The sequence below is a fragment of the Oncorhynchus nerka genome, linkage group LG12 (genome assembly GCF_034236695.1).
Source record: "Oncorhynchus nerka isolate Pitt River linkage group LG12, Oner_Uvic_2.0, whole genome shotgun sequence".
NCBI classification, from domain to species: domain Eukaryota; kingdom Metazoa; phylum Chordata; class Actinopteri; order Salmoniformes; family Salmonidae; genus Oncorhynchus; species Oncorhynchus nerka.
Window position 1 is genome coordinate 88291552 of NC_088407.1, and position 21918 is coordinate 88313469.

Sequence of the window (21918 nt, forward strand, 5' to 3'; positions counted from 1 at the left end):
ATTAAGGCTGCTCATTGGTTTCCCACACACAGATTAAGGCTGCTCATTGGTTTCCCACACACAGGTTAAGGCTGCTCATTGGTTTCCCACACACAGATTAAGGCTGCTCATTGGTTTCCCACAGACAGATTAAGGCTGCTCATTGGTGTCCCACACACAGATTAAGGCTGCTCATTGGTGTCCCACACACAGATTAAGGCTGCTCATTGGTTTCCCACACACAGATTAAGGCTGCTCATTGGTTTCCCACACACAGATTAAGGCTGCTCATTGGTTTCCCACAGACAGATTAAGGCTGCTCATTGGTGTCCCACACACAGATTAAGGCTGCTCATTGGTGTCCCACACACAGATTAAGGCTGCTCATTGGTTTCCCACACACAGATTAAGGCTGCTCATTGGTTTCCCACACACAGATTAAGGCTGCTCATTGGTTTCCCACACACAGATTAAGGCTGCTCATTGGTTTCCCACACACAGATTAAGGCTGCTCATTGGTGTCCCACAGACAGATTAAGGCTGCTCATTGGTGTCCCACACACAGATTAAGGCTGCTCATTGGTGTCCCACAGACAGATTAAGGCTGCTCATTGGTGTTCAGTACAGGAATAGACTTCATCTGTGTTGGGTGAACCGGCTCATGATTTGTTGCGTGAAAGTGACTCTCCACTCCATCCTATTGTCCTCCTCAGTTCAACAGGCGTCACCACTGCAGGAGGTGTGGTCGTCTGGTGTGCCATGCCTGCTCCGACCACAAGATGGCGGTAGAGGGCTGCACTGAGGAGGAGGAGGAGGAAGTGCGCGTGTGTGACCAGTGTTACAGCTACTTCCATCCAGAGTAAGACCGTTAAGACCCTACTGGCAGTAAAAACCTACACACTGCTTTATTCACGATCTCTCTATATTAATCCAAGGTAACATATCACAATCTCTGTATATTGACCCCAAAGTAATATATCACAATCTCTGTATATTGACCCCAAGGTAACATGTCACAATCTCTGTATATTGACCCCAAGGTAACATATCACAATCTCTGTATATTGACCCCAAGGGAATATATCACAATCTCTGTACATTGACCCCAAGGTAACATATCACAATCTCTGTATATTGACCCCAAGGGAATATATCACAATCTCTGTATATTGACCCCAAGGGAATATATCACAATCTCTGTACATTGACCCCAAGGTAACATATCACAATCTCTGTATATTGACCCCAAGGGAATATATCACAATCTCTGTATATTGACCCCAAGGGAATATATCACAATCTCTGTATATTGACCCCAAGGGAATATATCACAATCTCTGTATATTGACCCCAAGGGAATATATCACAATCTCTGTACATTGACCCCAAGGTAACATATCACAATCTCTGTATATTGACCCCAAGGGAATATATCACAATCTCTGTATATTGACCCCAAGGGAATATATCACAATCTCACAATCTCTGTATATTGACCCCAAGGGAATATATCACAATCTCTGTACATTGACCCCAAGGTAACATATCACAATCTCTGTATATTGACCAATCCAATTGGAATAACATATCACAATCTCTGTATATTGACCCCAAGGGAATATATCACAATCTCTGTATATTGACCCCAAGGAATATATCCAAGGGAATAACATATCACAATCTCTGTATATTGACCCCAAGGAATATAACATATCACAATCTCTGTATATTGACCCCAAGGAATATATCACAATCTCTGTACATTGACCCCAAGGTAACATATCACAATCTCTGTATATTGACCCCAAGGGAATATATCACAATCTCTGTATATTGACCCCAAGGGAATATATCACAATCTCTGTATATTGACCCCAAGGGAATATATCACAATCTCTGTACATTGACCCCAAGGTAACATATCACAATCTCTGTATATTGACCCCAAGGGAATATATCACAATCTCTGTATATTGACCCCAAGGGAATATATCACAATCTCAATTGACCCCAAGGAATATATCACAATCTCTGTATATTGACCCCAAAGTAATATATCACAATCTCTGTATATTGACCCCAAGGTAATATATCACAATCTCTGTATATTGACCCCAAGGTAAAGGTAACATATCACAATCTCTGTATATTGACCCCAAGGGAATATATCACAACATGTCACAATCTCTGTATATTGACCCCAAGGGAATATATCACAATCTCTGTATATTGACCCCAAGGGAATATCACAATCTCTGTATATTGACCCCAAGGGAATATATCACAATCTCTGTATATTGACCCCAAGGGAATATATCACAATCTCTGTATATTGACCCCAAAGTAATATATCACAATCTCTGTATATTGACCCCAAGGTAACATGTCACAATCTCTGTATATTGACCCCAAGGTAACATGTCACAATCTCTGTATATTGACCCCAAGGGAATATATCACAATCTCTGTACATTGACCCCAAGGTAACATATCACAATCACCCCAAGGGAATAATCACAATCTCTGTATATTGACCCCAAGGAATATATCACAATCTCTGTATATTGACCCCAAGGGAATATATCACAATCTCTGTATATTGACCCCAAGTAATATATCACAATCTCTGTATATTGACCCCAAGGTAACATGTCACAATCTCTGTATATTGACCCCAAGGGAATATATCACAATCTCTGTATATTGACCCCAAGGGAATATATCACAATCTCTGTATATTGACCCCAAGGGAATATATCACAATCTCTGTATATTGACCCCAAGGTAACATGTCACAATCTCTGTATATTGACCCCAAGGTAATATGTCACAATCTCTGTATATTGACCCCAAGGTAACATGTCACAATCTCTGTATATTGACCCCAAGGGAATATGTCACAATCTCTGTACATTGACCCCAAGGGAATATATCACAATCTCTGTACATTGACCCCAAGGTAACATATCACAATCTCTGTATATTGACCCCAAGGTAATATGGAATATATCACAATCTCTGTATATTGACCCCAAGGGAATATATCACAATCTCTGTACATTGAATCTCTATCACAATATTGACCCCAAGGGAATATATCACAATCTCTGTATATTGACCCCAAGGAATATATCACAATCTCTGTATATTGACCCCAATTGGAATATATCACAATCTCTGTATATTGACCCCAAGGAATATATCACAATCTCTGTATATTGACCCCAGGTAACATGTCACAATCTCTACATTGACCCCAAGGTAATATATATATTGACCCCAAGGTAACATGTCACAATCTCTGTACATTGACCCCAAGGGAATATATCACAATCTCTGTATATTGACCCCAAGGTAATATATCACAATCTCTGTATATTGACCCCAAGGGAATATATCACAATCTCTGTATATTGACCCACAATCTCTGTATATTGTAATATATCACAATCTCTGTATATTGACCCCAAGGGAATAATCACAATCTCATTGACCCCAAGGGAATATATCACAATCTCTGTATATTGACCCCAAGGGAATATATCACAATCTCTGACCCCAAGGAATATATCACAATTGACCCCAAGGGAATATATCACAATCTCTGTATATTGACCCCAAGGTAAATATATCACAATCTCTGTATATTATTGACCCTGTACATTGACCCCAAGTAACATATCACAATCTCTGTATATTGACCCCAAGGTAATATATCACAATCTCTGTATATTGACCCCAAGGTAACATATCACAATCTCTGTATATTCACAATCTCTGTATATTGACCCCAAGGTAATATATCACAATCTCTGTATATTGACCTGTATATTGACCCCAAGGGAATATATCACAATCTCTGTACATTGACCCCAAGGTAACATATCACAATCTCTGTATATTGACCCCAAGGGAATATCACAATCTCTGTATATTGACCCCAATCACAATCTCTGTATATTGACCCCAAGGGAATATATCACAATCTCTGTATATTGACCCCAAGGTAATATATCACAATCTCTGTATATTGACCCCAAGGGTAATATATCTCTGTACATTCACAATCTCTGTATATTGACCCCAAGGAATATATCACAATCTCTGTATATTGACCCCAAGGGAATATATCACAATCTCTGTATATTGACCCCAAGGGAATATATCACAATCTCTGTATATTGACCCCAAGGTAACATGTCACAATCTCTGTACATTGACCCCAAGGGAATATGTCACAATCTCTGTACATTGACCCCAAGGGAATATATCACAATCTCTGTACATTGACCCCAAGGGAATATGTCACAATCTCTGTACATTGACCCCAAGGGAATATATCACAATCTCTGTACATTGACCCCAAGGGAATATGTCACAATCTCTGTACATTGACCCCAAGGGAATATATCACAATCTCTGTACATTGACCCCAAGGTAACATGTCACAATCTCTGTATATTGACCCCAAGGTAACATGTCACAATCTCTGTATATTGATGTCACAATCTCTGTATATTGACCCCAAGGTATGTCACAATCTCTGTATATTGACCCCAAGGAATATATCACAATCTCTGTATATTGACCCCAAGGAATATATCACAATCTCTGTCAATCTCTGTATATTGACCCCAAAGTAACATGTCACAATCTCTGTATATTGACCCCAAGGTAACATGTCACAATCTCTGTATATTGACCCCAAGGTAACATGTCACAATCTCTGTATATTGACCCCAAGGGAATATATCACAATCTCTGTATATTGACCCCAAGGGAATATATCACAATCTCTGTATATTGACCCCAAGGAATATATCACAATCTCTGACCCCAAGGTAATATATCACAATCTCTGTACATTGACCCCAAGGGAATATATCACAATCTCTGTATATTGACCCCAAGGTAATATATCACAATCTCTGTATATTGACCCCAAGGGAATATATCACAATCTCTGTATATTGACCCCAAGGTAACATGTCACTGATTTTTCTATTTTGTTTGTTTAATCCCAGTTCTGATGAGACGCTGGAACAAGCTGAAGGTAAAGGGCGCTATCATATTTCATAACAGTTAGTATGAAATGTCTTCATAAGGCAACTGTGTCTTCAGCTACTGTAAAGTTAAGGTTTATTTGACATGGGAACAATGCACATTGATCAACATTCTGTAAATGTCCCAGATTTAACTAGCCGGTTAGCTTAGCACAATTTGTAGTCCTTGGATAGTGCGTGACTCGCTCTCGCTCTTCCCTTCTCTCCCCATCTTCCTCTGTCTCTCCCTTCTTCCTCTCTCTCTCTCTCTCCCCTCTTCCTCTCTCTCTACCCTCTTCCTCTCTCTCTCTCCCCTCTTCCTCTCTCTCTCTCCCCTCTTTCTCTCGCTCTCCCCTCTTCCCCTCCCTCTCCCCTCTTCCCCTCCCTCCCTCTCTCCTCTTCCCCTCCCTCCCTCTCTCCTCTTCCCCTCCCTCCCTCTCTCCTCTTCCCCTCTCTCCTCTTCCCCTCTTCCCTCTCTCCTCTTCCCCTCTCTCCTCTTCCCCTCTCTCCCTCTCTCTCCTCTTCCTGTCTCTCCCCTCTTCTCCTCCCTTTCTCTCCCCCCTCCCTCTCACTCCTCGTCTTCCTCCCTGTCCCCCCTCTCACCCTGACCCAGTTGCAGGTAGTCCTATGTCGACAGAGGGAGTGTTAGATTCAATGCTTCACCTGCCAGAGGTCACTCACCGTCAGTTTCACCTCAGCACCAACCCTACAGACAACCTGCAACTACAGACAGATTTCTACTATGAACAGGTCAGTTAAATTATAACTACAGACAACAAGAACACTAAGGTAACCTGCCTAAACGACTACCGACCCGTAGCACTCACATCTGTAGCCATGAAGTGCTTTGAAAGGCTGGTCATGGCTCACATCAACACCATTATCCCAGAAACCCTTAGACCCACTCCATTTTGCATACCGCACCAACAGATCCACAGGTGATGCATTCTCTATTGCACTCCACACTGCCCTTTCCCACCTGGACAAAAGGAACACCTATGTGAGAATGCATGACTACAGCTCAGTGCTCAACACCATAGTGCCCTCAAAGCTCATCACTAAGCTAAGGACCCTGGGACTAAACCCCTCCCTCTGCAACTGGATCCTGGACTATCTGACGGGCCGCCCCCAGGTGGTGAGCGGAGGTAGCAACACATCTCCCACGCTGATCATCAACATTGGAGCTCCCCATGGGTGCGTGCTTAGTCCCCTCCTGTACTCCCTGTTCACCCACGACTGCGTGGCCAAGCACGACTCGAACACCATCATTAAGTTGGTTGACGACACAAAAGTTGTAGGCCTGATCACCGACAACGATGAGACAGCCTATAGGGAGGAGGTCAGAGACCTGGCAGTGTGGTCTCTGCCAGGACACCAACCTCTCCCTCAACGTGAGCAAGACAAAGGAGATTATCGGTGGACAACAGGAAAAAGGAGGGCTGAGCACGCCCCCATTGAGATCGACAGAGCTGCAGTGGAGCCGGACCACATCGCTTAAGGACCTACCACGGTCCAAACACTCCAACACAGTCGTGAAGAGAACACGACAACGCCTCTTCCCCCTCAAGAGGCCGAAAAGATTTGGCATGTGCCATCAGATCCTCAGAAAGTTCTACAGTTGACAGGATCTTGACTGGTTGCAAAATCATTTGGTTTGGCTACTGCTTGGCATCTGTCCGCAAGGCGCTACAGAGCTAGTGTGTACGGCCCAGTACATCACTGGGGCTGAGCTCCCTGCCATCCAGGACCTCTATACCAGCCGGTGTCAGAGAAGTTTCCAAAGAATTCAGCCACCCAAGTCAGTTTGTTCTCTTTGCTACCGCACGGCAAGCGGTACCGGAGTGCCAAGTCAGTCTGTTCTTTCTGCTACTGGAGTGCCAAGTCAGTTTGTTCTCTCTGCTACCGCACGGCAAGCGGTACCGGAGTGCCAAGTCAGTCTGTTCTTTCTGCTACCGCACGGCAAGCGGTACCGGAGTGCCAAGTCAGTTTGTTCTCTCTGCTACCGCACGGCAAGCGGTACCGGAGTGCCAAGTCAGTTTGTTCTCTCTGCTACCGCACGGCAAGCGGTACCGGAGTGCCAAGTCAGTTTGTTCTCTCTGCTACCGCCAAGGGAATATAGCGGTGAGTGCCAAGTCAGTTTGTTCTCTCTGCTACCGCACGGCAAGCGGTACCGGAGTGCCAAGTCAGTTTGTTCTCTCTGCTACCACACGGCAAGCGGTACCGGAGTGCCAAGTCAGTCTGTTCTTTCTGCTAACGCACGGCAAGCGGTACCGGAGTGCCAAGTCGGGGACCAAAAGGCTTCTGAACAGCTTCTACCCCAAAAGCCGAGGCGGCAGGTCGCCTAGTGGTTAGAGCATTGGGCCAGTAACCGAATGGTTGCAAGATCGAATCCCTGAGCTGACAAGGTAAAAATCTATCGTTCTGCCCCTGAACAAGGCAGTTAACCCACTGTTCCCCGGTAGGCCGTCATTGTAAATAAGAATTTGTTCTTAACTGACTTGCCTAGTTAAATGAAGGTTAAATATTTTTTTAAAGCCATAAGACCCTGAACATTTAATTTCACCCCCTACCTACATGTACATATTACCGCAATCAATCACCTAACCAAACCTACATGTATATATTACCTCAATCAATCACCGAACCGAACCTACATGTATATATTACCTCAATTAATCACCGAACCAAACCTGCATGTACATATTACCGCAATCAATCACCTAACCAAACCTACATGTATATATTACCTCAATCAATCACCGAACCGAACCTACATGTATATATTACCTCAATCAATCACCGAACCGAACCTACATGTACATATTACCGCAATCAATCACCGAACCAAACCTACATGTATATATTACCTCAATCAATCACCGAACCAAACCTACATGTACATATTACCTCAACTACCTCGTACCCCAACTACCTCGTACCCCAGTGACTCGGTACCTCATTATTGTTATTATATTGTGTTACTATTTTCGTTTTTTATATTTTATTTTGACTTCTGTCCCTGTCTCCAGGTTCCCAGTTTGACCTCTGTCCCTGTCTCCAGGCTCTCAGTTTGACCTCTGTCCCTGTCTCCAGGCTCCCAGTTTGACCTCTGTCCCTGTCTCCAGGTTCCCAGTTTGACCTCTGTCCCTGTCTCCAGGCTCTCAGTTTGACCTCTGTCCCTGTCTCCAGGCTCCCAGTTTGACCTCTGTCCCTGTCTCCAGGTTCCCAGTTTGACCTCTGTCCCTGTCTCCAGGTTCCCAGTTTGACCTCTGTCCCTGTCTCCAGGCTCTCAGTTTGACCTCTGTCCCTGTGTCCAGGCTCTCAGTTTGACCTCTGTCCCTGTGTCCAGGCTCTCAGTTTGACCTCTGTCCCTGTCTCCAGGCTCTCAGTTTGAACTCTGTCCCTGTCTCCAGGCTCCCAGTTTAACCTGTCAGTTTGACCTCTGTCCCTGTCTCCAGGCTCTCAGTTTAACCTGTCAGTTTGACCTCTGTCCCTGTTTCCAGGCTCTCAGTTTGACGTGCCAGTTTGACCTCTGTCCCTGTCTCCAGGTTCCCAGTTTGGCCTCTGTCCATGACTCCAGGTTCCCAGTTTGACCTCTGTCCCTGTCTCCAGGCTCTCAGTTTGACCTCTGTCCCTGTCTCCAGGTTCCCAGTTTGACCTCTGTCCCTGTCTCCAGGCTCCCAGTTTGACCTCTGTCCCTGTCTCCAGGCTCCCAGTTTGACCTCTGTCCCTGTCTCCAGGTTCCCAGTTTGACCTCTGTCCCTGTCTCCAGGTTCCCAGTTTGACCTCTGTCCCTGTCTCCAGGTTCCCAGTTTGACCTCTGTCCCTGTCTCCAGGTTCCCAGTTTGACCTCTGTCCCTGTCTCCAGGTTCCCAGTTTGACCTCTGTCCCTGTCTCCAGGCTCTCAGTTTAACCTGTCAGTTTGACATCTGTCTCAGTTTCCAGGCTCTCAGTTTGACGTGCCAGTTTGACCTCTGTCCCTGTCTCCAGGTTCCCAGTTTGGCCTCTGTCCCTGTCTCCAGGTTCCCAGTTTGGCCTCTGTCCCTGTCTCCAGGTTCCCAGTTTGGCCTCTGTCCATGTCTCCAGGTTCTCAGTTTGACCTCTGTCCCTGTCTCCAGGCTCTCAGTTTGACCTCTGTCCCTGTCTCCAGGTTCCCAGTTTGACCTCTGTCCCTGTCTCCAGGCTCTCAGTTTAACCTGTCAGTTTGACCTCTGTCCCTGTCTCCAGGTTCCCAGTTTGACCTCTGTCCCTGTCTCCAGGTTCCCAGTTTGACCTCTGTCCCTGTCTCCAGGTTCCCAGTTTGACCTCTGTCCCTGTCTCCAGGTTCCCAGTTTGACCTCTGTCCCTGTCTCTAGGCTCTCAGTTTGACCTCTGTCCCTGTCTCCGGGCTCTCAGTTTGACCTCTGTCCCTGTCTCCAGGCTCTCAGTTTGACCTCTGTCCCTGTCTCCAGGCTCTCAGTTTGGCCTCTGTCCCTGTCTCCAGGATCTCAGTTTGACCTCTGTCCCTGTCTCCAGGCTCCCAGTGCGTCTCTATGTGTGGCCATCCTGTCCCTCCATAGCGACCAGACAGCCTGTGGACACCAGCTAATTGGACACTGCCGCTCACTGTCCCGTAAACTAACCAATCCCGAGGTGGACGCTCGCCTCCTCACCGATGTCATGCGCCAGCTTCTGTTCAGCGCCAAACTGATGTTCGTCAAGGTGGGCCGCAGCCAGGACCTGGCCCTGTGTGACAGGTGAGAGTACTACATTACCCATAATGCCCTGTGTAACAGGTGAGAGTTACTACGGTACCCATAATGCCCTGTGTGACAGGTGAGAGTACTACATTACCCATAATGCCCTGTGTGACAGGTGAGAGTACAACATTACCCATAATGCCCTGTGTGACAGGTGAGAGGTACTACGATACCCATAATGCCCTGTGTGACAGGTGAGAGTTACTACGGTACCCATAATGCCCTGTGTGACAGGTGAGAGTACTACGGTACCCATAATGCCCTGTGTGACAGGTGAGAGTACTACGGTACCCATAATGCCCTGTGTGACAGGTGAGAGTACTACATTACCCATAATAGCCTGTGTGACAGGTGAGAGTACAACATTACCCATAATGCCCTGTGTGACAGGTGAGAGGTACTACGATACCCATAATGCCCTGTGTGACAGGTGAGAGTTACTACGGTACCCGCAACCAGGACCTGGCCCTGTGTGACAGGTGAGAGTACTACATTACCCATAATGCCCTGTGTGACAGGTGGAGAGGTACTACGATACCCATAATGCCCTGTGTGACAGGTGAGAGTACAACATTACCCATAATGCCCTGTGTGACAGGTGAGAGGTACTACGATACCCATAATGCCCTGTGTGACAGGTGAGAGTTACTACGGTACCCATAATGCCCTGTGTGACAGGTGAGAGTACTACGGTACCCATAATGCCCTGTGTGACAGGTGAGAGTACTACGGTACCCATAATACCCTGTGTGACAGGTGAGAGTACTATGGTACCCATAATGCCCTGTGTGACAGGTGAGAGTACTACAGTAACCATAATGCCCTGTGTAACAGGTGAGAGTACTACAGTAACCATAATGCCCTGTGTGACAGGTGAGAGTACTACAGTAACCATAATGCCCTGTGTGACAGGTGAGAGTACTACAGTAACCATAATGCCCTGTGTAACAGGTGAGAGTACTACAGTAACCATAATGCCCTGTGTGACAGGTGAGAGTACTACAGTAACCATAATGCCCTGTGTGACAGGTGAGAGTACTACAGTAACCATAATGCCCTGTGTGACAGGTGAGAATACTACAGTAACCATAATGCCCTGTGTGACAGGTGAGAGTACTACAGTAACCATAATGCCCTGTGTGACAGGTGAGAGTACTACAGTAACCATAATGCCCTGTGTGACAGGTGAGAGTACTACAGTAACCATAATGCCCTGTGTGACAGGTGAGAGCAGGTATCATGTATTATGTCCCGATGTGCCTTAACCTCAAATGGTAAAGATGAGCACCAAATAGGATCTGGAAATGATATATATGTATCTCTCTCTCTCTCTCTCTCTCTCTCCCTCTCTGTCTCTCTGTTTCTCCCTCTGTCTCTCCCTCTGTCTCTGTCTCTCCCTCTCTCTCTCTCTCTCCCTCTCTGTCTCTCTCTCCCTCTGTCTCTGTCTCTCTCTCCCTCTGTCTCTCTCTCCCTCTGTCTCTGTCTCTCTCTCCCTCTGTCTCTGTCTCTCCCTCTCTGTCTGTATCTCTCTCTTCCTCTGTCCCCAGCTACATCAGTAAAGTAGACGTCCTGAAGATCCTGGTAACGGCCAACTACAAGTACATCCCCTGTCTGGATGACATCCTGGAGACGGCTGCTGTCACACGGCTACGCAACCAGCTACTGGAGGCAGAGTACTACCAGCTAGCTGTGGAGGTGAGGCAGGCCTAGAGTCAGGCAACCAGCTACTGGAGGCAGAGTACTACCAGCTAGCTGTGGAGGTGAGGCAGGCCTAGAGTCAGGCAACCAGCTACTGGAGACAGAGTACTACCAGCTAGCTGTGGAGGTGAGGCAGGCCTAGAGTCAGGCAACCAGCTACTGGAGGCAGAGTACTACCAGCTAGCTGTGGAGGTGAGGCAGGCCTAGAGTCAGGCAACCAGCTACTGGAGGCAGAGTACTACCAGCTAGCTGTGGAGGTGAGGCAGGCCTAGAGTCAGGCAACCAGCTACTGGAGACAGAGTACTACCAGCTAGCTGTGGAGGTGAGGCAGGCCTAGAGTCAGGCAACCAGCTACTGGAGGCAGAGTACTACCAGCTAGCTGTGGAGGTGAGGCAGGCCTAGAGTCAGGCAACCAGCTACTGGAGGCAGAGTACTACCAGCTAGCTGTGGAGGTGAGGCAGGCCTAGAGTCAGGCAACCAGCTACTGGAGACAGAGTACTACCAGCTAGCTGTGGAGGTGAGGCAGGCCTAGAGTCAGGCAACCAGCTACTGGAGGCAGAGTACTACCAGTTAGCTGTGGAGGTGAGGCAGGCCTAGAGTCAGGCAACCAGCTACTGGAGGCAGAGTACTACCAGCTAGCTGTGGAGGTGAGGCAGGCCTAGAGTCAGGCAACCAGCTACTGGAGACAGAGTACTACCAGCTAGCTGTGGAGGTGAGGCAGGCCTAGAGTCAGGCAACCAGCTACTGGAGGCAGAGTACTACCAGCTAGCTGTGGAGGTGAGGCAGGCCTAGAGTCAGGCAACCAGCTACTGGAGGCAGAGTACTACCAGCTAGCTGTGGAGGTGAGGCAGGCCTAGAGTCAGGCAACCAGCTACTGGAGGCAGAGTACTACCAGTTAGCTGTGGAGGTGAGGCAGGCCTAGAGTCAGGCAACCAGCTACTGGAGGCAGAGTACTACCAGCTAGCTGTGGAGGTGAGGCAGGCCTAGAGTCAGGCAACCAGCTACTGGAGGCAGAGTACTACCAGCTAGCTGTGGAGGTGAGGCAGGCCTAGAGTCAGGCAACTAGCTACTGGAGGCAGAGTACTACCAGCTAGCTGTGGAGGTGAGGCAGGCCTAGAGTCAGGCAACCAGCTACTGGAGGCAGAGTACTACCAGCTAGCTGTGGAGGTGAGGCAGGCCTAGAGTCAGGCAACTAGCTACTGGAGGCAGAGTACTACCAGCTAGCTGTGGAGGTGAGGCAGGCCTGGAGTCAGGCAACCAGCTACTGGAGGCAGAGTACTACCAGCTGGCTGTGGAGGTGAGGCAGACCTGGAGAGTCACTCAGTCAATCTCTATATTGTCCCAATTGAGACATGTATAGGGGGTTATTCACAGTAGTAAATATGACACATTTGAAGGCAATACAAGTGTGTTTTAAGTCTGAACATCTAATTTTAGGTTATTATAGGTTAGGTCTGTCTGTCTGTCTGTCTGTCTGTCCCTCTAAGACAGGTTTTTCAGTCCCAACCTGGTCTTCTCTGTCTGTAGGTGTCCACTAAGACAGGTGTTTCAGTCCCAACCTGGTCTTCTCTGTCTGTCTGTAGGTGTCCACTAGGACAGGTGTTTCAGTCCCAACCTGGTCCTGTCTGTGTCTGTCTGTCTCTCTGTCTGTCTGTCCCTCTGTCTCTCTGTCTGTAGGTGTCCACTAAGACAGGTTTTTCAGTCCCAACCTGGTCCTCTCTGTCTGTCTGGCTTGGCTGTAGGTGTCCACTAAGACAGGTGTTTGAGTCCTAACCTGGTCCTCTCTGTCTGTCTGACTGTAGGTGTCCACTAAGACAGGTGTTTGAGTCCTAACCTGGTCCTCTCTGTCTGTCTGACTGTAGGTGTCCACTAAGACAGGTGTTTGAGTCCTAACCTGGTCCTCTCTGTCTGTCTGACTGTAGGTGTCCACTAAGAGTGGTCTGGACCCAGGCGGCGTGTGGCAGGCGTGGGGAATGGCCTCCCTCAAGGCAGGGAACTTGACTGCTGCTCGGGAGAAGTTATGTCGCTGTCTGAAAGCTCCGGTGGACAGAAATCAGCTCAACCTGGGTCCTCGGCTGCTGCAGGAGATAGTCTCTCATCTGGAGAGCACCGTCAGATCCACGCTGGCCACGGTGAGAGATAAACATCACCATAATGGTATATTGAAGACACTTAATCTCAAGTGATTTACAGAAGAGTTTTTAAAAAACATTTCAAGCCTAGATGTTTAGGCTGTTCTACTACAGTGAGCGGTTTTAGTATGTCTATAGGATGGCTGCAGGAATTGAACCCACAACAGTTGGTAGCAACGCTGCCATGCCACGTTCATACCAACTGAGCCACACGGAACACAGCCGTCGTTGATTGTTTACGTTCACCGCTGTGCCCTCGCTGTGGCCTCGCAGTGCCCTCGCAGTGCCCTCGCTGTGCCCTCGCTGTGCCCTCGCTGTGCCTCGCTGTGGCCTCGCTGTGGCCTCGCTGTGCCCTCGCTGTGCCCTCGCTGTGCCCTCGCTGTGGCCTCGCTGTGCCCTCGCTGTGCCCTCGCTGTGGCCTCGCTGTGCCCTCGCTGTGGCCTCGCTGTGCCCTCGATGTTCCTACATTAGATCTAGTCTTAACGTTCCCACAGTAGACCTAGTCTTAACGTTCCCACATTAGACCTAGTCTTAACGTTCCCACAGTAGACCTAGTCTTAACGTTCCCACAGTAGACCTAGTCTTAACGTTCCCACAGTAGACCTAGTCTTAACGTTCCCACAGTAGACCTAGTCTTAACGTTCCCACAGTAGACCTAGTCTTAACGTTCCCACAGTAGACCTAGTCTTAACGTTCCCACAGTAGACCTAGTCTTAACGTTCCCACATTAGACCTAGTCTTAACGTTCCCACAGTAGACCTAGTCTTAATGTTCCCACAGTAGACCTAGTCTTAACGTTCCCACAGTAGACCTAGTCTTAACGTTCCCACAGTAGACCTAGTCTTAACGTTCCCACATTAGACCTAGTCTTAACGTTCCCACATTAGACCTAGTCTTAGATCTTAACGTTCCCAAAATAGACCTAGTCTTAACGTTCCCACATTAGACCTAGTCTTAGATCTTAACGTTCCCAAAATAGACCTAGTCTTAACGTTCCCACAGTAGACCTAGTCTTAGATCTTAATGTTCCCACATTAGACCTAGTCTTAGATCTTAATGTTCCCACATTAGACCTAGTCTTAACGTTCCCACATTAGACCTAGTCTTAACGTTCCCACAGTAGACCTAGTCTTAATGTTCCCACAGTAGACCTAGTCTTAACGTTCCCACAGTAGACCTAGTCTTAACGTTCCCACAGTAGATCTAGTCTTAACGTTCCCACATTAGACCTAGTCTTAACGTTCCCACATTAGACCTAGTCTTAACGTTCCCACAGTAGACCTAGTCTTAACGTTCCCACAGTAGACCTAGTCTTAACGTTCCCACATTAGACCTAGTTTTAACGTTCCAACAGTAGACCTAGTCTTAACGTTCCCACATTAGACCTAGTCTTAGATCTTAATGTTCCCACATTAGACCTAGTCTTAACGTTCCCACATTAGACCTAGTCTTAACGTTCCCACAGTAGACCTAGTCTTAATGTTCCCACAGTAGACCTAGTCTTAACGTTCCCACAGTAGACCTAGTCTTAACGTTCCCACAGTAGATCTAGTCTTAACGTTCCCACAGTAGACCTAGTCTTAACGTTCCCACATTAGACCTAGTCTTAACGTTCCCACAGTAGACCTAGTCTTAACGTTCCCACATTAGACCTAGTTTTAACGTTCCAACAGTAGACCTAGTCTTAACGTTCCCACAGTAGACCTAGTCTTAACGTTCCCACAGTAGACCTAGTCTTAACGTTCCCACATTAGACCTAGTCTTAACGTTCCCACATTAGACCTAGTCTTAACGTTCCCACAGTAGACCTAGTCTTAACGTTCCCACATTAGACCTAGTCTTAACGTTCCCACATTAGACCTAGGAGGTCTTAACGTTCCCACAGTAGACCTAGTCTTAACGTTCCCACATTAGACCTAGTCTTAACGTTCCCACATTAGACCTAGTCTTAGGTCTTAACGTTCCACAGTAGACCTAGTCTTAACGTTCCCAGCCATTAGACCTAGTCTTAGGTCTTAACGTTCCCACAGTAGACCTAGTCTTAACGTTCCCACAGTAGACCTAGTCTTAACGTTCCCACAATAGACCTAGTCTTAACGTTCCACAGTAGACCTAGTCTTAACGTTCCCACAGTAGACCTAGTCTTAACGTTCCCACAGTAGACCTAGTCTTAACCTTCCCACAGTAGACCTAGTCTTAACGTTCCCACAGTAGACCTAGTCTTAGACTGTATTATTCCACCTGAAGAGGAGGGGGACATTCATTTGGTGTTTAAACGGACATAATATATCACATAATACCTAAAAACACAAACTGTACAATACGTCATATAAATATGTTATCTAATAATCTAATCTATGAAAAATGGGAAGTTACAATTTATAGTATAGACTGTATTGATATAGACTGTATTGATATAGACTGTATTGATATAGACTGTATTGATATAGACTGTATTGATATAGACTGTATTGATATAGACTGTATTTATAGTACAGACTGTATTTATAGTATAGACTGTATTGATATAGACTGTATTTATAGTATAGATATAGAGTGTATTTATAGTATAGACTGTATTGATATAGACTGTATTGATATAGACTGTATTTATAGTATAGACTGTATTGATATAGACTGTATTGATATAGACTGTATTGATATAGACTGTATTGATATAGACTGTATTGATATAGACTGTATTGATATAGACTGTATTGATATGACTGTATTGATATAGACTGTATTGATATAGACTGTATAGATATAGACTGTATTGATATAGACTGTATTTATAGTATAGACTGTATTGATATAGACTGTATTTATTGATATAGACTGTATTTATAGTATAGACTGTATTGATATAGACTGTATTGATATAGACTGTATTTATAGTATAGACATAGACTGTATTTATAGTATAGACATAGACTGTATTGATATAGACTGTATTGATATAGACTGTATAGATATAGACTGTATTTATAGTATAGACATAGACTGTATTGATATAGACTGTATTGATAGAATAGACTGTATTGATATAGACTGTATTTATAGTATAGACTGTATTGATATAGACTGTATTGATAGTACAGACTGTATTGCAACACTGGTTGTCTTGATGTTTTGTTACCTTGGTTCCCTGTACTTACCGGACTCAGTTGTACTGTGAACCAGTCATGCCAAACGATGGTGTTTTACTGTTCGGATCTCACAACAAAGAGCTCCAGTCTTCACTGTTGCCAGTGGTTTAACGATGTGTCTTTGTCCCCAATGGGAACCCTATTCCCTAGGTAGTGCACTATGGGCCCTGTCTCCCGTACTGCACTGTGTAGGGTCCCGATTTAGGACACGGCCTGAGTGTTCTCTGCCAAAAGGTCGTCCTGCTCTGCTCAGCCGTCTGAAAAGGAGACCATTAAAGTGGTTATGTCCCAAATGGCACCTATTCCCTTGGGGCTGTAGCCTAGTGGTTAGAGTGGACTAGTAACCGGAATAAAATATAGTACACTACTGTTGACCAAGGCCCTATTCCCTATATAGTACACTACTGTTGACCAGAGGCCCTATTCCCTATATAGTACACTACTGTTGACCAAGGCCCTATTCCCTATATAGTGCACTACTGTTGACCAGAGGCCCTATTCCCTATATAGTGCACTACTGTTGACCAGAGGCACCCATTTATCCTGTGCCAAGATGATCCATCCACCTGACAGGTGATGGTGAAGCTGATTAAACAGCCAATCATTAGACAGGTGCACCTTGTGCTGGGGGACAATAAAAGGCCACTCCTAAAATATGCAGTTTTGTCACACAACACAATGCCACAGATGTCTCAAGTTTTGAGGGAGCGTGCAATTGGAATGCTGACTGCAGGAATGTCCACCAGAGTGGTTGCCAGATAATTTAATGTTAATTTCTTTACCATAAGCCGCCTCCAATGTTGTTTTAGAGAATTTGGCAGTACGTCCAACCGGCCTCACAACCACAAGACCGTGTGTATGGCGTCGTGTGGAAGTGGTTTGCTGATGTCAATGTTGTGAACAGAGTGCCCCATGGTGGCGGTGAGGTTATGGTATGGGCAGGCCTAAGCTACGGACAACGAACATATTTTGAATGCACAGAGATACCGTGACGAGATCCTGAGGCCCATTGTCGTTCCATTCATCCACCACCATCACCTCATGTTTCAGCATGATAATGCACAGAGATACCGTGGACGAGATCCTGAGGCCCATTGTCGTTCCATTCATCCACCACCATCACCTCATGTTTCATTATGATAAAGCACGGCCCCATGTCGCAGAAGGATCTGTACACAATTCCTGGAAGCTGAAAATGTCCCAGTTCTTTTAGAAGCCTGCATACTCACCAGACACTTCACCCATTGAGCATGTTTGGGATGCTCTGGATCACGTGTACGACAGCATGTTCCAGTTCCCGCCAATATCCAGCAACTTCACACAGCCATTGAAGAGAGTGGGGACGACATTCCACAGGCCACAATCAACAGCCTGATCAACTCTGTGTGAATGAGACGTGTCCCACTGCATGAGGCTAATGGTGGTCACACCAGATACTGACTGTCTTTCTGATCCACACCCCAAGCTCTGAGACCGACATAGTATATCTATAATCCCAGTCATGTGAAATCCATAGATTAGGGACCTCATGAATTTATTTTAATTGACTGATTTCCTCATATGAATTGTAACTCGGTAAAATCTTTGAAATTGTTTCGTGTTGCGTTCATTTTTTTGTTAAATTTTCGTTCAGTATAGCAGGTGAGAGCGTTGGACTAGTAACCGAAAGGTTGCTAGATCGAATCCCCGACAAGGTAAAAATCTGTCGTTCTGCCCCTGAACAAGGCAGTTAACCCCACTGTTCCTAGGGCCGTCATTGTCAATAAGAATTTGTTCTTAACTGACTTGCCTCGTTAAATAAAGGTCTTGCCTCGTTAAATAAAGGTCTTGCCTCGTTAAATAAAGGTCTTGCCTCGTTAAATAAAGGTCTTGCCTCGTTAAATAAAGGTCTTGCCTCGTTAAATAAAGGTCTTGCCTCGTTAAATAAAGGTCTATAAATAGAAACCGGTTGATCTGGATATAAAGAGATATTATGTAACACTGCAGATCAACTAGGCAACCGACCGCCCTCGTATAAAGAGATATTATGTAACACTGCAGATCAACTAGGCAACCGACCGCCCTCGTATAAAGATATATTATGTAACACTGCAGATCAACTAGGCAACCAACCGCCCTCTATAAAGAGATATTATGTAACACTGCAGATCAACTAGGCAACCAACCACCCTCGTTTTCTGTTATTCTACCATCATTCACTGTGTGTGTGTGTGTGTGTGTGTTTCTTTGTGTCTCGCTCTCTATCTCTCACGCCATCTCTCTGTCTCTGTCTCCCTCTACGTCTCTGTCTCCCTCTCTGTCTCTGTCTCCCCTCTGTCTCTGTCTCCTCTGTCTCTGTCTCCCTCTCTGTCTCTGTCTCCCTCTCTGTCTCTGTCTCCTCTGTCTCTGTCTCCCTCTCTGTCTCTGTCTCCCTCTACGTCTCTGTCTCCCTCTCTGTCTCTGTCTCCCTCTACGTCTCTGTCTCCCTCTCTGTCTCTGTCTCCCTCTCTGTCTCTGTCTCCCTCTCTGTCTCTGTCTCCCTCTCTGTCTCCCTCTCTGTCTCCCTCTCTGTCTCCCTCTCTGTCTCCCTCTCTGTCTCTGTCTCCCTCTCTGTCTCTGTCTCCCTCTCCGTCTCTGTCTCCCTCTCTTTCGCTTTCTCTCTCTCTCGCTCTGTGTATCAGTCTTTCAGCGAGGACATCCTGTGGTCTCTGAGGGAGCTTGAGGAAGCTCTTTGTGAGCCTGGAGGATCAGTGGACTGGCCAGAGGGGGTTCAGGGTCAGGGTAACAGCCTGTATCAAGAGAGCTTGTACTACCTGTCCAGCTACGGGACTCACCTGGCTCTGGTCTCCTTCCTGATGAGACACGACAACATGAAGGATGCCCTGCAGCACCTACTCAGCAAGGTCAGGGGTCAGAGGTTAGGGGGTCAAGGTTTAGGGGTTAATAATCAGGGGTTAGAAGTAATGATTTGGCCCTGGTCAGCTTCCTCATGAGACATGACAACATGATGGATGCCCTGCAACACCTGCTCAGCAAGGTCAGGGGTCAGAGGTTAGGGGGTCAAGGTTTAGGGGTCATGAAGGGTTCAGGGGTTAATAATCAGGGTTTAGAAGTCATGATTTGGCCCTGGTCAGCTTCCTCATGAGACATGACAACATGATGGATGCCCTGCAACACCTGCTCAGCAAGGTCAGGGGTCAGAGGTTAGGGGTCAAGGTTTAGGGGTCATGAAGGGTTCAGGGGTTAATAATCAGGGTTTAGAAGTCATGATTTGGCCCTGGTCAGCTTCCTCATGAGACATGACAACATGATGGATGCCCGGCAACACCTGCTCAGCAAGGTCAGGGGTCAGAGATTAGGGGTCAAGGTTATTAATGGTGACGGAGATCTTCTCTCATTACTGTGAACTTCAAGGTCAATGCTACTTTATTTGTTGTTGTTGTTGAGGATTTGTATTAAGGTGGAGCCAGGTTGTCATGGTAAATAAGAAATATTTAAGTGATCTGCCTGATTAAAATAAATAAGGAGTTATGGTCCTTCGAGCCGGATAGCATCGATTGTCCTGGAACTGTATACTCAAACAATTTATAGATATTAGAAACCTATTAGAAACCTATTACACCTATGTATAGATATTAGACACCTATTACACCTATTTATAGATATTAGAAACCTATTAGAAACCTATTACACCTATGTATAGATATTAGACACCAAGGGGACATGAGTTCAACAGTTGTCCCTCCCTCCATGGCCCTCCAGGAATGTCCAGAGGAGGTGTTCCTGGAGGGCGTATTACCACACCCTAGTCTAGAGAGGGGTCGTCTGGGGATGCTGCAGGGGTTACTGGAGACCCTAGATCCAGGCCTGGAGGTCTGTAGCCGATACCTCCTCTCCTCCTGTCAACTGCTACAGCGACGGGACACTTCCACACACTATACCAGCTACAACAGTTCATGATGGTTAGTCTGTACTCCTCCCACCACCCCCACTACTCTTCCTCACACTATACCAGCTACAACAGTTCATGATGGTTAGTCTGTACTCCTCCCACCACCCCCACTACTCTTCCACACACTATACCAGCTACAACAGTTCATGATGGTTAGTCTGTACTCCTCCCACCACCTCTCCTCTACTCCACTCCTCCCACCACCTCTCCTCTCCTCCACTCCTCCCACCACCCCTCCTCTCCTCCACTCCCCTCCCACCACCCCTCCTCTACTCCTCCCACCACCTCTCCTCTACTCACTCCTCCCACCACCCCTCCTCTCCCTCCTCCCACCACCTCTCCTCTCCTCTACTCCTCCCACCACCTCCACTCTCTCCTCCCACCACCCCATCTCTACTCCTCCCACCACCCTCTCCTCTACTCCTCCCACCACCCCTCCTCTCCTCCTCCCACCACCCCTCCTCTACTCCTCCCACCACCCCTCCTCTACTCCGCCCACCACCTCTCCTCTACTCCTCCCACCACCTCTCCTCTACTCCTCCCACCACCCCTCCTCTACTCCTCCCACCACCCCTCCTCTACTCCGCCCACCACCTCTCCTCTCTACTCCTCCCACCACCCCTCCTCTACTCCTCCCACCACCCCTCCTCTACCCCCTCCCCACCACCCCTCCTCTCCTCTACTCCTCCCACCACCCCACCTCTCCTCCACTCCTCCCACCACCCCTCCTCTCCTCCCTCCTCCCACTACTCCTCCCACCACCCCTCCTCTCCTCTACTCCTCCCACCACCCCCTCCTCTCCTCCCACCACCTCTCCTCTCCTCCTCCCACCACCTCTCCTCTCCTCCTCCCACCACCTCTCCTCTACTCCTCCCACCACCCATCCTCTACTCCTCCCACCACCCCTCCTCTCCTCACTCCCACCACCCCTCCTCTACTCTACTCCTCCCACCACCCCACCTCTACTCTACTCCTCCCACCCCCCACCTCTCCTCTACTCCTCCCACCACCCCTCCTCTCCTCTACTCCTCCCACCACCCCTCCTCTCCTCCACTCCTCCCACCACCCCTCCTCTCCTCCTCCCACCACCCCTCCTCTCCTCCACTCCTCCCACCACCCCTCCTCTCCACTCCTCCCACCACCCCTCCTCTCTCCCTCTACTCCTCCCACCACCCCTCCCTCTCCTCCACTCCTCCCACCACCCCTCCTCTCCTCTACTCCTCCCACCACCCCTCCCTCTCCTCCACT

General features: G+C 47.3%; 1 protein-coding gene across 1 annotated transcript in view; it reads left to right on the plus strand.

Moving 5' to 3' along the window:
- Window positions 1-21918, plus strand: part of zfyve26 (zinc finger, FYVE domain containing 26) — a 153602-nt gene that overhangs the window by 105574 nt on the left and 26110 nt on the right. Inside the window, 9 exon segments of the mRNA XM_065025938.1 lie at window positions 693-838; window positions 5004-5032; window positions 5635-5771; window positions 9537-9757; window positions 11308-11455; window positions 13381-13590; window positions 19400-19621; window positions 20481-20634; window positions 20637-20680. Coding sequence (XP_064882010.1) covers window positions 693-838; window positions 5004-5032; window positions 5635-5771; window positions 9537-9757; window positions 11308-11455; window positions 13381-13590; window positions 19400-19621; window positions 20481-20634; window positions 20637-20680 — 1311 coding nt within the window.